At 34.3% G+C, this 15,814-nt stretch overlaps 2 protein-coding genes across 2 annotated transcripts; one reads left to right on the forward strand and one right to left on the reverse strand.

Moving 5' to 3' along the window:
• The first annotated feature begins 404 nt into the window (after positions 1 to 404).
• LOC146908805 (F-box/kelch-repeat protein At3g06240-like) lies at positions 405 to 3,104 on the forward strand. Its single transcript, XM_085730584.1, has 2 exons — positions 405 to 1,877; positions 2,776 to 3,104. The coding sequence occupies exon 1, from the start codon at positions 592 to 594 to the stop codon at positions 1,873 to 1,875; it is 1,284 nt and encodes a 427-aa protein (XP_085586710.1). The 5' UTR covers positions 405 to 591; the 3' UTR covers positions 1,876 to 1,877; positions 2,776 to 3,104.
• A 1,643-nt stretch (positions 3,105 to 4,747) lies between these two features.
• Positions 4,748 to 10,978, reverse strand: AN (NAD(P)-binding Rossmann-fold superfamily protein). The gene is made up of 7 exons (XM_085730585.1): positions 10,289 to 10,978; positions 8,647 to 8,800; positions 8,413 to 8,543; positions 6,590 to 7,348; positions 6,423 to 6,470; positions 5,836 to 5,952; positions 4,748 to 5,079 (listed from the first exon to the last, which is right to left on the reverse strand). Exons 1-7 carry the CDS (start codon positions 10,850 to 10,852, stop codon positions 4,999 to 5,001), a joined length of 1,854 nt encoding a protein of 617 aa, XP_085586711.1. The 5' UTR covers positions 10,853 to 10,978; the 3' UTR covers positions 4,748 to 4,998.
• Between the last annotated feature and the right edge of the window lie 4,836 nt (positions 10,979 to 15,814).

Raw genomic sequence — 15,814 nt, forward strand, 5'->3', positions numbered from 1 at the left:
GTTGGGGTTTGAATTCCGGACCTTGCATATTTTATGCATTGTCCATACCAAATGAGTTAAGTTCACGAGGACAATATCATGTTTATCTAACAAGGTGGACATAATATCGTACTTTTCGCACGTCAATGGATATCTATTTTTTTAAGAGAAATGATATTTGAACAATCATTTTTTGACAACTTTCTCTCTCATACTCACATTATGGTTTTTGTGTCAATACTCATCTTTCTTTGTATATTTACGTTGTCCCAATGGTTGTCAACCAAAATGGATGTTCAAATATCACTTCTCTTTTTTTTTTTTTAAGCTCCGTCAATATCCATATATATCCATTGTGTTTTTTTGAGGGATGTATATCCGTAGTGTTGTGACGGTAGTTTCGGATGAGTCAGCTTCTTTTGGAAAAAAAACTCGCACAAGTGATTATCTCACCTAAAAAAAAAAAAAAAAGGTGTTTAATTGAAAAGTAGGTCAATAACTCAGTTCAGAATACCGTAACTGCAACGATGACAAGGAGACACGGTGAAGGGTCGGATCTTTCTCATTAGATTTAGGTTTCATCCTCAACGCCTACACCCGACTGCATCTATCATGACTCCGACGAAACTGGTGGTTCTCCCCGATGATCTCATTGTCGAGATATTTTCCTTCCTTCCGGTTATATCTCTTGTTCGATTCAGTTGTGCTAGCAAGTCTTGGAAAACCCTAATCTCTGATCCCACCTTCGTCAAATTACACCTCAATAGATCATCCTTTACGCGAAAACCTCCATGCACACTAATCACGCATCGCAGCTCCTACACAATCGATACCATCACATATACAGCCACAGGCAATTCTAGTGTTACATTCTACGGCAAAGATGAGCTTGCTGTCGTTCCCTGCTCCATCCAACGTTTGATTGAAAACCCGTCGTTCACTCTTTCCATCGATTGTTACTACCTATTCAAAGACGAGGAATGCAATGAAAGCACTCGTATGGTTGGTACGTGCAATGGACTCATTCTTCTTTTGACGACTGCTTCTTTTACCCGTCAGTACTGGTTTCGTTTATCGAACCCAGCCACCAGGACAACATCTCCAAAATTTGGCCATTTTCGCGGTTATCCACTTGAAATTTGTTATAGTTTCAAATTCAAGTTTGGTTTTGACAATTCAACCGAAAGTTATAAGGTGGTGGCGTACTGTTACAATCCACTTGAAATGAGAAGCATTGTTAGAATTCTAACTGTGGGTAATGTTTGGAGAGATATTGAAAGTTTCCCTGTTGATCCTCTTCATATAGGCTATGATCATGATCATTATTGGCATAATGGTGTGTATTTCAGTGACACTCTTAACTGGTTAGCTATTCACAATCACAATGACATTGACTATGATTATAGGAATCTTAGAGTTGAGCAATTTGTTATTGTTTCGCTTGATCTGGTAACAGAGACTTACAATCAATACCTGCTGCCTCTGGGTTTTGATGAGGTGCCATGTGCAGAACCAACGGTTAGTGTTTTGGGTGGCTGTCTTTGTTTTTCGTATTCATCTTACAATGAAAAAGAGTTTGTTTTATGGCAGATGAAGAAATTTGGGATAGAAGAGTCTTGGAGTCAATTACTTAAGCTTAGTATTCAAAATCTTCAAATACATTATGACGTTAGGTATTATTTACTTTTGGTGCCATTACTTCTTTTTGAGGAAAATCATACACTGATACTTAAAAGCGATCAAGAAAGCCATCCACTTCTCTATAATTGGAGAGATAATAGAGTAGAGCGAATACAAACTACGGCAAGTAGTACTTTTACCAATAATAGAAATTTGTATGGTGTACATTGGTACCCGCCGAATTGTTACGTTGAAAGCTTAGTTTCACCTATTTGAAAGTAAGTCCTCTTCCACATTTTACTTGTTTGAATTTATGTTAATTTGTATATGTTGTCTTCACAATAATAAAATTGTTTGAAATTCTATTTTATGGTTGCTTACATTGATTGTATTTTTTTATGACTATCTATATGCTACTGTTAACAACAATCACCTGAGTTCAGTGAATTTGTTTTTGTATCTGTTTTTATATTACTATCAATTAGAAATTTAGTCTTTCAAGAAATAATATTTTAACCTCCCTTAGGAAGGGTTTAGTCATATTTATAGTAGATAGGACTAACAGAAAACAACTACTCATAATCAACAAACTAACTAGCAACCAACAATTTGTTTACAACCTTCCCTATTTTCCTATAAGAAACTTTCATGACCTTATATGATACGGGTTTATGCTGGTGCCTTACAATACCATCCCCCTACAACCTTGTTCTCTCATGTCCAAAATGTGAGCTGGCTGCAGAATAATCCCCCTGCATTATTCTTTTCGAAGAACGGGTTTCAGTTTTAAAATCTAACGCCCCAATTTGTTTAAGAACCCTCAAAAGTCCAAAGATTAGGTCAATTTGAGTTTATTAAAGTCACGAGTAGCTATTACTCTGATGGTATTACCTCTTGTGCGAAATTGTACTTTGTATTTAGCTATCTATGATAGTTATTTGGAATTTCATAATATATCTACTGCTTGGTCGTGGTTAAGAATGTTAAGATTCATTACTGAAACTATTTTAAGATATTTTTTGGTTAAGAATTACTCCTATCTTGATTTATTACTGCAACTATTTGGTGGTAATCGACTAATCGTATCTTAATTTGACGGGAAAATAAATGGCATGAGTTATGCAATATGCTGACATGAGTTATTTGATGTGTATGCATATGGAACCGGTAATGTAGGAACGCAGATAGCTGATCTACCGACTTGGGGATGCCGCTGTTACTCATATCAGAAGGAACCAAAACTGTGATGTACACAACCTTATGGACTTGAAGTTTTCATTTCTTGAAGAAGAAAAAAACAGATTCCAGAACTTTCTCTGTTCTTGTGGACATGGTCACCAAAATTATTTCCATTTTCAACCAGTTTTGCTCCCTTTTTTCTTCCATTTTTGTGAGCATCTCTTTCTATGACAATTTCAAAACTATGTTGTTGTTTATGCATTTAAGGGTTTATGTTTGATTATGTTATCCAATTACTAATCTATGCTATAAACCATGTTATTAAAGCTTGATTGTCATGACCTATACAATTATTAACCTCAGTTGATGCATTATTCAATTTCTCACATGAATATCTGGTACACTATATGGTTTCCTGCCCTGACTGCTAGATTTCGTTTTCTCTGAGTCGGTACTTTTCGCATTAAATGTGAATATGAAAATTTTCAATTTATGTGAAATTCGCAAGAGAATGATGTCCTTCCTTCTAGAGAAAGTTTGGATTGGCTACAAATGTCCTTCATTAAGTATGAAATACAAACATCACAAAATGAGAATTTCAAAGTGCTTATTTAATTATTGATAACCTTAAACAATTGTGCATTGTCAAGGCTAAACTATTAGGTAAATATAAACAATATAATTTACCCTTTTTTCACCAGACATTTTTATTTTGTACAAGCAAAATGAAAAAGTTAATTGAATTAGGCACATTCAAGCACAAGGTGTGCAGGAATAAGCAACAAAGAACAAATCCCTATTAGCGTCAAACACAATGCTAACCAGTCTCCAAATCTGGTTACATCAAAATACTCTCTTAAATATTGAGACATACCTATCTCTTACACTAAACATAATTAGAACACGACAAAATTAAAATCAAACATCAATTTATCACCATCCGACTATCAATGGAAGTGAAACTTTAGAGCTAAGCTTTTCTTCATGAAGTTTCCAGCGCTAAATACCAAGACAGAAAAATCCATGTTTTGACTGCATTAACATATTTCATAAAGTTGAATAAATGATGTAGAAGATCAAAATATAAAGAAACAAACATCCAAATAATTCATGTTTGCAAGCTTCGACAGATAACAAACGTAATTGTGAAGCTTGTAAAATTCACTGTTCATAAGTCATCCATAGGTATTATTACCCCATAATGGATGTAACGGATTTGGGAATCTTTGGAGCCAGAGACATAATAAGCATGTGTTTGGGATCATGGTGAATGTCGCAACTAACACACTTCCTATTTAGTTTTTTTTTTTTATCAAGTAGTCTAATGGTTAGAAAAATCTATTATGTAACGTCCCTATACTGAGCTAATAAATTTTATTGTTCAAAAGAAAATATTTAGGTAATTTTAAAGAGTTATTTTTGAGTCAATAGATTCACTTTCTCTATGTACACACACAATCTTTAAATGTACGTATATTTTGACCAATTTACAAGAATTAAGAAAACTTATAATCTAACTCCCAAAAATGTCCAATAAAAAAACTTACAATTAATCATTTTACATTAAACTTATTAGTTTTTCAAAAGTGACCTTCAATTATTGAGACTTTTTTTCATTTAACTAATGAGTATATCAATTTTTTAAACAATTAAGAACGTTGTGTGAAAATAAATAATAATTTGGAAACCAACCTTGTTTTTTATGGAATTTGGAAAATGACTTATAAAGATGAGAAAAGAAATCCATAAATAGGGCTTACCTTTAAGAACTTAGGCCATGATCAGATTCGAATTCCAAGTCCACAAATCCTGGCTCAAATGGCAAAATGCTAAGATTGCTAACCGGACACCATGACCGGGGTTCGAACCTTTGCCCCACCACTTGTGAGTTTCAATGGTTGTTTTTATTTCATCCATCTATCAAAAATAAATAAAAAATTTGGGGTCCTACTACAATATGACAATAAAATACAAGGACAAGGACCAATTTCATCTTCACTCCAACAAAATCTCATCAACGTTCCTCAACAAATGATTAATTTTAATAAAAGAAAAAGAAGCACAATAAATAATGTTATGCTCTACACTACAATTACATTCCAATTCCAATCTTTTACAAACAAACATTTGAAAAATCAAGGTAACACTAAGCTCGTCCTTTATCACTATAATACAAACCCAAAAACACTACAAAGACTTCGAAGGACAAACTCTGTCATGTCAGAAGTTTTCAAGCCAACGTGTAATTCCATCTTCGTCTGAAGCTGCCAATATCTCAATGTATATATGATCCAAAACAGCCTAGTAGTTGCACCATTAGGAAGAAACGCAGAGATTAAGTAATCAGTTTGCATGCAGATAATTTATAAACCAAATTCTCAACTTACAAATCATAGCCATTTAATAAACATGGATACAATAATGAAGAAGCCAATTCCAATCTAAAGTAAAGTATGCATAGTGTAATGTTCAAGGAATGACTTCTGTTCATAGGAAAATGGGCCCGTTTACTCAAAACATTTTCAGTTTTCATTTTAAATTACTAACAAGGAGATGGAAGATGTGTAGTGAATGTTTAGAGAGAAGGTGAAAAGCAAACTAAGAAGAATGCATTTTAAAAAAAATAATGGAAACAGTGTTTTAGCATTTTTATTTTTTTTAAATGCTAGATCTGCTTTCAGAAATTGTAGAAGATGATGATGATGAAGGTATTCTCTTACGATTATTTGTTGAAGTGAAAATGAAAACAGTAAAAATGAGAAGTAAATGGATCCCTCGATTGTTAATAAACTATAACATCATGATATCATATATACATAAACAGCTGAAAGAATTTATACTCTTTATGTCAATAAAAAATAGACAACCAAAAGAAGAAGTGAAGAAACAAAAAAGTCCTGAAAAGCATATTCTATATTTCTGACACATGCAAAGCCCATTTCAGAAAACCACAATATTATATATACAGCTAGCTATACATTATGCAAAATATTCAATAATAGCATGAAAACCATTTAAATCTCATCCCTTTAGTATCAAATACGGATCATAACTTACCGATGGGTTTCTACAATTCACCAGTCTCCATTCATCATCTATGGAACCTTCCAATGTCCAATTCTCCCAGACATCAAAACTATGACTAGCAAATACGAACTCCATTCTTCTATTGATCTGCAAAAAAAAAAACGTTTATAACAAAATTGTAGGCATCAACTGTATTAGCAATGTAATTGTGATATTAATAGTAGATGGAGCGATGTATCCAAATCTTAGCTTTCATATAATGTTAAAAATTAAAAATCTTTAGATATTCCTTTAATTGTACAACTTCCAAGGCTAGTTCTTACTTACTAAGCATTCAATGCATTTAGTGTAAAACCACTATAAATACAAGTAGTGCTTAATTACTAAGCATTCAATGCATTTAGTGTAAAACCATTATAAATACAAGGTGTGTTTGTCACAACGGTAAAGTTGTTTTGTCATGTGACTGAAAGGTCACGGGTTCAAGTCCTAGAAACAGTCTCTTGTGTAAAAAATAGGGTACGGCTGCGTTCAATACTACGCAAAAACAGTAAAACCATATACAGAAGAATCAACATACAACATAGTTAAGCCTAAGGGGAGTCTGATCAAATTACCTGTAATAATTTTCCACCGGCAGCAAGAGATCGCAGGCCAATTGTGTCCTGAAGCAAATGCATTAAAAGTTGAAAATTAAGACACCTTTTACAAGTCTAAAATACTTGATGAAATATATGGACAAAAGGTCCTTGGATTAGTTAGCTTAAAGAGCCTTCAAACAAACCTTATTTCTGAAGATGATAAGGAACTGTGCAGCAGGATCTCTTTTTGACACATCTGGCATGGAATCTAGGATCCAGCCTCCACCTTTAACTCTTTGCCTTGAGACATAAAGTGCAGCGCGGTCTGTTGCATGCAGAGCTATGATACACCCATCTTTCAAAAGTTCAGTACATTTTCCACTAAGCCTTGTGCTTGACTTTAGAGCTTGAGTGGCAATCGGTTCTTGTATAGATTCTACTGGAGTTTTTCTACTTCTCGAGTCTTCAGAGCTTGAGCTTAAAGCTTGATCAGTGCCACTCATAGCAGTATCATCCCTCTGAGATGTTCCTTCTTTCTGATCTGATTTTTGTTGAGACTTTTGACGGATATGCCTCTTTTTGGCCTTTTTACTTGACCTGCTGCGCCTTCCTTCAGATCGAGTAGATGTACTCAGAGTCAAACTTGAAACCTGGTGCTGGGATGAGGACTCCTTGACTTCACCTACTTTCTTTTGGGAGCTTTCAGGATTTGAGTAACCATCATCTAACTGCTCTCTAACAATAATCTGTAGAGTATTTTCTTTGTATTGTTGATCAGACTGTTCATTTTCATCATCCACCTCACTCTCTTCTTCTGCATCAGACAGGGCATTTTTTGGAATAATCCCATCAATGAAGAATGTCTGCAATATAGATATAGCTTTCTCCCTTATCTCCATCCAAACCTCTTCACTGTAATCTGCACTTCGTGGAAGTATCAACACATTAGGCATCTCCTTAACCTGAAGCAGAAATACGGTAAAGCATGTTAATATTATTGTTTGTTTAAGCATACAATTGCTATGATGATATACAATATTCTTTTAGAGCTTTTAAACTTCTGAGAAAGTAGCTTTTCATTAGATTTTTTTTTTTCATTTTTTTAAAACTTACATAATTATTACACTTTTTTAAAATCCCTTTTAATTAAATTATAAGGTGCTTTCTCTATAAGAAAAAAACATAAACAAATGCACCCTAAATCTTTCATTGTTGTACACTCACTAAGAAATTTTAATCAACATATTGTAAGCAGCAGATGTAAAAGTAAATCCAATTAAATTGACAAACCAATATTTTCACAATAAAGTTTCTTATTCATTCCATACTTGCTTTAATGAAGAATTATAAAACTCCACAAATAGCAATGTTATTTGATTTTAAGTTTTTCATACAAAAAACCCAAGAACTGGTTAATGAATGGTTAAGGTTACTGGGTGACCACACATGATGAATCCTAAATTGGGTAAATACAAATTTAAATATAAAAGTTACATGAAAGTTCATATAACTTTTTAAAGAAACAAACTTCCACCCTAATTAACATTTACCATTCCAAAATCAATTTATTCTAGGCCTTACTTTTAGCGTACCACCAACATCTGTCCTAGACTACCATCATTATTTATAATCCCATTTTTTCTAGGTGGGACAGGGTGCCATTTCTTATTGTTCAGTATGCATGCTTAAATCAACATTGCAACTGCAACTAGGTGCCTTTTACTGTGAGAAGTCAAATGATTTCACACACAAATATATGATAGATGGATCAATCCCCAGCAACTACATGCATGTGCTGGCATAAAATTGATTATCACCACACTGAGAAAATAAGTGATGTAGTTACTAGTTACTACCTAGTGATCCTAGAGAATAGTTTTGTTCTTTTGATGGATGTAAAACGTCCGATGAAACATTCTACTCTAACAAAAGGAATAAAAACAACTATTTGGGGAAAAATAATGCAAAGTTTCTTTCATTAATGCGTTTTGAATGCTTGCATGTACAAAATCCAAATTTACCATACCCATGCTTCCATCCATTGTGGCCCTTCTGCACCGTCCAAAGCACATCCAGCTATGGTTCCATCAATCAAAAGCTGCTTTAAAGCACAATCATCTAAAAGCTGACTACTACCAGTATTTACAAGAAAAGCACCTATGAAAAATTACAAAAACAATAAATCCATGACATGAATTAAAACCACAATATTTAACAGATCAAAGGAAAATCCCCAAAATATAAATAAATAAGTGCATACCAGGCTTTACATGTTGAAGACATTCCGCACTAATAATTTGCATTGTCTCGTTTGTTAGAGCACAATGGAGCGATATAAGGTCACTTGCGGCAAGTAAATCATTAAGAGTATCCATTTTTCGTGCTGCAGGAGGGAACTTCATTTTTGCTTGTCCCTGTGAGTGCAAGATTGTAGAAAAAAAAAATTAGCCAAAATCATAGAATCCGATCGTCTGTTCAGGATTAGCATTTGGTTTGCATGATATTTAGCTAGAAGCCCTTGGTTCAAGTCATGATAAATTGTTAAACCCTTTCTAATTTAAGGGTATACACACTTCTTAAGAAAATAATTGAGTGTACTGATTCCCATGATTAAATGAGCTTCCTAAACTAAATACCCTTGGGCTACTTTTGGGAGCTTAGGAGGGGAAGGGAGTTCATTTTTCTACATATTACAAAATCTCCCTAACTTGGGAGAACTCAGAAAGTGTATTGGAGGAAATGGTCTTATCATTCTTTACAAAATCAATCCTAGTGATGTAGCTAGGTAGAAAATTAGTTAATATAGGTTGAGAAACAATAAATAAGGGTATTGCTAGAAGGCGAAAAAAGCATTTAGTACTTCACTGATATTCTGAAATGACAAAATTTGAGAACAAATATTCCAAACAGGACACTTAAATACAAGACGGAGGGAGTAGATGTTTAAAGCATTCCAAAATACACTAAAGTCAAGTCAAAGAACAGACTATATGAAACACAATTACAAGTGGAAGACAGCATCACTAAATCAAGCTCCTGACCATGAAGCACCAACACAGACATGACACTGACACATGGACACCGGTGATAATTTGAGAAAATGACAGAATTGAATGTAATCAAATGTCTTGGTGTTGCGTCGGACACCAGACATGGCTTTGATCAAAAGTGTTGATGCTAGAGGCTATTAATGATCAATTGATAATGTTGCATATGTGTACACAGCTATAGTTACATAGTAGATACATTAATATTAGAACAACAGAAATCATAATGCACATGGAAGCCAAAACAATGATAACATTTCACAATTACTAGAAGTAATTAGCTCATGTTAGAAATAGAGTATCTCATTCAAATTTTGTTTTTTTGAAACGATCAATGTTAGGAATTAGTTGCTAGATTAGTTTTTTCCTTCGAGACTTCCAATTCCTTTAACCCTCAGTTCAAACAAGTTGAGCTACCCAACCCCAATATCTCATTCTCATTCACGTCAACAATTCACAATTTCTAAAAATTAACAAGTTAATCGTGAACTCCAAACTGCGTAAAAAACCAATTACAGTCCAATTTTCCTCAACAAAAACATAATCCCCCTGCATCATGGACCAAATGCCATCATAATACTACAACTTCGCCAACATAAATATCACTAGCATAAGAAGAATATACCAACTAATCACATGTTAATCACGAAATCAAACCAAGTAAAATCTACGTAGCACTAACACCTCTGATCAAAGGCGCGTCCGGTATACAACACTGACACAACACATGTGATGTGATTACTTACAATTAATTCATTTTCTTGATGTGTCCAGTATTAACATTATAGATTTTAAACATAAAAAATTGCTCAATTAGTTCAATTAGCAGAAGAAAAAACAAAATGAAGAAATTACCGAATGAACATCGAAATAGAGAACACTCATTTTGAAAGCCAAACTACGAGTAGCCAAAGCTCTAGCAGAAGCAGATCTACCAACAATCCCAAGAACAAGACCACGACACCGTCGCATCCCTCGGCACAGTGGCTGAACAGAACCAAGCCAACCGGAAGCTGAAAGCGCATGACGAGAAAGCAGATGAGTCCGACGAAGAAGACCGAGAAACAACGCCATCACAGTATCAGCGATCTCCTCAGCACGTGATGTATCAACATGAACAAGACGGAGACCGAGGTCCGCAGCGAGGGAGGAATCCACGGCGCGGTCAGCAGAGCCAAGGCAGAGGATGAGGTGATAGGACCGGAGACGACGCTGAGCGGCGCGTGGGAGGTAAGCGAGGGAGTGGAGGAGTACGGCGGCGGCGGATTCGATCTTCCCATCGGATAGACGGCTGAGTGGAACGTGTTCGACGGCTGCGACGCCGGAGAGAGAATCGAGTTCGAGGGAACAATCTTCGATGCAGTTTAGGGTTACGATTAAGGGAAGTGATGGCGGCGTAGCGTTGTTACGGTGAGGCATTGCCGCACTGGATTTAGATCTCGATTGATTCGAGTTTTTGTTTGCAGTCAGTGATGAAGTTACAGTTATGGTGGCTTCCCTCTGACGTGCTAGCCGGTTTTTGGGAAGAGCCTACAAATGGGGGATATTTTTTTCAAAAAATGTAATTTTCTTTTCTAAGTTCTTGCTTTAATTTAAAAAAAAGAGTTTACATAATGAAATTCAATTTAATTGATAGTATATGCATTTATTATTTACACTAACCATTGGAATAGCAGTTATTTGACTTTAATCAATTTTATCTAAAAAATTTCATTTAAAAAATAATAATATTTATTTATAAAGTTATATAAAAAATATTTGTGTTTGAAATAAATTGGTGTCAGATTTTCATCCATAATACATAAAAATTGAATTGTCATAAATAATTTTGAATTGATAAAAAAAAAAAACAGATATTTGAATACTTCTTTGCTGGTATTAGACCCAATATCAAAACTTAATGATTCATTATTCGAATTTTAGTAGACCAAACATGTGTTTTTTTACTTCATTTACATGAATGGGGTAGTGGGAGATCCCAGAACATCCACAATTGAGACATTCATTTTTTTGGTATTTAAATTGGTCTCACGTTTAAACATCATTCATTTATAATTTTTTAAAAGTAGTACCTAATAAGCACTTAATCTCTACAACTTAGCATCTCACACAAATTTTTTAAATGAGACCCACTAATCAACTGTCAATAACTTTATATTATTATTTCAATTTTTTAATATTAAAAGAGTGTGTGTCCTACTTAAGATTGAGGGTCTTAATATTAAATTATGGTGGGAAGTAAGGTTGACCAGAGGAAAATCCACTTGATTCAGAAAGAGAAGTTATATAAGATTAATTTTAATGGTGGGCTAAGATTCGAAAGCCTAAAAGTGTTTAATGAGGCAATGCTTGCTAAACAAGAATGGATAATGTACACTAACCATGACACTATTATAGAAACTTGCTATAAAGCCTACCTTGAAACATGTATTCTTAACAGTCAAGTGGGAACTAGACATAGATATGTTTGGAGAAACATTGATCAAGTTAATTGGATTCTTAAAAGAGGATGATACCAGAAAGTTGGGAATAGTAACATGAGAGCCTGTTTGTGCCAAATTAATTCTAAAGTTGATTTAAACTATGAAACTTCTGGCTACTGAGCTAATGATACACACCCTAAACCGAATAACCACCACCATGATCAAGCTTTCACTGCCACTGATCTGTAGAATGAGCCCGCATAAAAATGTCATGAAGTAAAATTCTACACTCCCTTAACAACAACTCCTCCCATGCCCTCAACCGACGTCGCAACTACCAAGCCACCCCTCATTCCTCCCACCCTAAAGCACAAATAATTGTCGTCGTACTCGACTTATTCTCTACCAAGTCGAATAGGCGCCTAAACCACTCACGCAAAAAAGACCCTTCTAACCACGGATCCATCCAGAAAAAAGTAAATGTCTCATTACCAACCTTCCTCACAATACACTCCTCAAACCAGGGGCGGATCCGGTGCAGCATGAGGGTGGGCACCTGCACACCCTGAAATTTGAAAAATTGCACCAGTATCCTTATGCTTTTGCATTTTGACCACCTTGGATTTTTAATTTTGCACCTTTAACTGAGATTTTGCATTTAGACCCCAATTTTCTCTCATCTTTGATGATAGGGTCCAACTTTCTGCAGAGCATTGATTGCTTCATTTCAGACGCGACACAAAGTCCATGCAACTTACACCATTAAGCCAAATTGATTAATATGAGCTATGTGTGCAAATTTAATATATATTAGGTGATAACTTTATTTTGTTTAGTTCTTCTTCAAAAAAAAAAAACTTTATTTTGTTTAGTTACTTTTCTCACTCTTTGATTCTCATTTTTCCTTCTTTTATAATTTGTCTTTTGCTTTTTCACTCTCTTTAAAGATTATGTTGTCTTTATATTGTTGATGATAATAATATTCCAAATTAGCAACTAATTTTTTAGTCATTCGACCACTATCTTATATTTATGATATTATTTTTTATAATGTCCTAAATATGATTAAAAACAATAAAAAAATTATATTTGTGTAGGAGATATTTTAGAGGACTAAATTATGTGAATTTTTAATGAGAAAAAAATAAAATTTATATGAGGAAAAAATTTGCACCCCCTGACACAGGGTTCTGGATCAGTCATTGCCTCAAAGCACCTTCCTCCGTCAACACCTACACCATCACGAATTCTCGCAACCTCCCTCCACCACGAAGACCCATTCCAGACCCCTCCCACTCTTCTCACCATAACGAGCTACCAATAACCTATACCAAAAGCCCCCTTCTATCCACTAACATCTTCCAACATCATTTACCCAACAAAACAATATTTTTTTTGAAGAAGTTAAATTAACCAACCTAAATTAACATGGGGAGAATCGAACCTGAGACCTTGAGGAGGAGTACACTCCTAGATCCCAAATCAATCCCAACAAGGCAGTGTTAAACTCCCTCATCTGCCTAACCCCCAAACCTCCATACTCTTTACGCAAACAAATATTTTTCTAACCAATCCAAGAAGTTTTCTAAGATCCTCACTTCCACCCAAAAAAAATTAATCAATAAAGATTCAATAGAAGAGATTGTACCTAAGGGAGCTTTGAAGAAGGAAAGTGCTTAGACAGGTAGAGAAGACATGACATACTTTAGGAGAACTAGACGACAACCAAAAGAAAGAAATCTCCTATTCTTAGGGGGGTGTATTGGATTAGGATTTTAAAAGACAATTTTACATGAAAAAGTCTAGCAGATTCTAAAAGACTATCAAGATTTGTAATTTGGATTTCAAAAGATATGTATCTTAACATTTTATAGGATTTGAAATGACTTAATGAATTTTATAAATTTTAAGGGACTAAAAAAACTCTTAACACATTATTCTCAATACACATTTTTTATTTATTAAAAATCAAATTATTCCCACAAAATTCAATTCAAAATATTTAAAATTATGTCAGCCCTAACAAATCTTTCAAAAAAAAAAATGTCAACCCTCATTTTGCGTTTGAAATTAGATAAGTTATTTGAGTTTTCCTAAATGTTTGTGTGTTGAGAATTTTCTGTAGGGGTGTTTTTTATTTTTCTAGTATTGTGCATACACTTACATTATAAAAGAATTAAATAAGTTATTTGAGTTTTCCTAAATGTTTGTGTGTTGAGAATTTTCTGTAGGGGTGTTTTTTATTTTTCTAGTATTGTGCATACACTTACTGTTGGAACATGTGTGGAAATTGAGTTAAAAGACTAAACACAAATTCCCATGTTGGGTAGAACTAGTGTTGTGTGAATTGAAAAAAGTGGAAGTCCCACATCGGATGGAACACACACATTAGTAGTGTTTATATAGTGGGGGTGTACCTCTAATTAATGGGGGTACATAAGCACTAGAGAAAAAATATATATTGATATATATTTTATTATTTGGAAATGATAAATTAAATAATTAATTTAATCATTATTAGAAAGTGCTTTCTTAGTCCCCAAGTTTTGCTAAAATATTTTGGTACATAATATAATATATTTTTGTACTAAATTTAATATATTTTAGTACTCAATTAAGATATTTTTGTACTAGAACTAATATGTGAATTACTTAATCGCAAAGTAATATGTTACTTGTTCCCAAAGTTTCTCATATTACTTGTTCCCAAAGTTTCTCACTTATTAGTTGTGAATCTTCCCTATAAATAGAGAACTCACATAGTGCATTCCACACACCGAAAAGAATTTCATTGAGTTGTCGGGAATTCTTCTCTTCTCCCTCCGACTTGTCTTAACAAGTTTCTTCTGCTTCTACTCCTTTCTGTCCCTTTCGGTTTCAAATAGAGCGGCTACGTACCGTATCGAGTGGCATCGATCAATCGATTGAACCATATTTTTAAGAGTGTTCTTAAGACCATAGTCCCTTTTCGGTTTAATGTCCCTTCGGAATTAAGAGTGGTCTTAAGTTCATAGTCCCTTTCGATAATATATGTCCCTTCGGAATAAAGAGTACTATTAAGATCATAGTCCCTTTCGTAATAATAATGTCCCGTCGGAATTATGAATGATCTTAACAGTATATAAATTATTTAAATATTTTTCTATTTGAGGAGAAATGGTGGTATCACCATATTTGAGTGGTCGTAGTACCATATTGAAAGTTTGGAGAACTTAAGGGTTAGAATGGTGGAAACACCATATTTGAGTGGTCTTAGCACCATAATAGAATGATAATAATACCATATTAAAGTGGTTTCAGTATTAAAGAGTGGTCTTAGTACCATATTTGAAGGTGTAATTCTCGAACGGTTTTCTACGGTGCAGTAGTTAACCGCACAGTTGTAGCTGGGCTTGTTTTATTCTGGAGGCGGCGTGGTTGATAGTCTACCTTGCACAATTTTGGGTAGTGCCACGAAACGTCTTAAAGAGAGCGACCTGGTAGTGACTCAACCTAGTAACAACTTCGGTAGATAATAGAATTTGGAAATCCAAATACAATAGTTTGGAAATCCAAAAACAACACTTACATTATAAAAGTTTGAATTAAATATGTGATGAAATATATTTAGTGAAAGAGCTTCCTGGTGAGTACTCTTGGAACACAAGAGAGTACTACGTCATGAAGGAGCTACTATAATTAAACAGCACCATCGATGATAAGTGAAATTAGTAGATTGACTTTTTAACTTGTGAAACTATTATTAAGAAGCAATGTTTCATGATAAAAAGTCAAAAAAAAATGAGGGCCAACGATAAAAAAAAAAAACTGGAAAAAAAAAGAAGAAGAAAGACAGCCGGAAGGCCACGAGAAAGAAAGCCAGAAAAAAGTTGCCAGGAAGAAGTCTCGTTGAAGAGGCAAAACACGACACAAATAACTAATTGTGAGAGTCTCGCAAAGTCTCACAAGTTTTTGTGAG

This window comes from Medicago sativa, chromosome 7, assembly GCF_051527215.1.
Source record: "Medicago sativa cultivar Bolivia chromosome 7, Bolivia_mono, whole genome shotgun sequence".
Taxonomy (NCBI): Eukaryota; Viridiplantae; Streptophyta; class Magnoliopsida; order Fabales; family Fabaceae; genus Medicago; species Medicago sativa.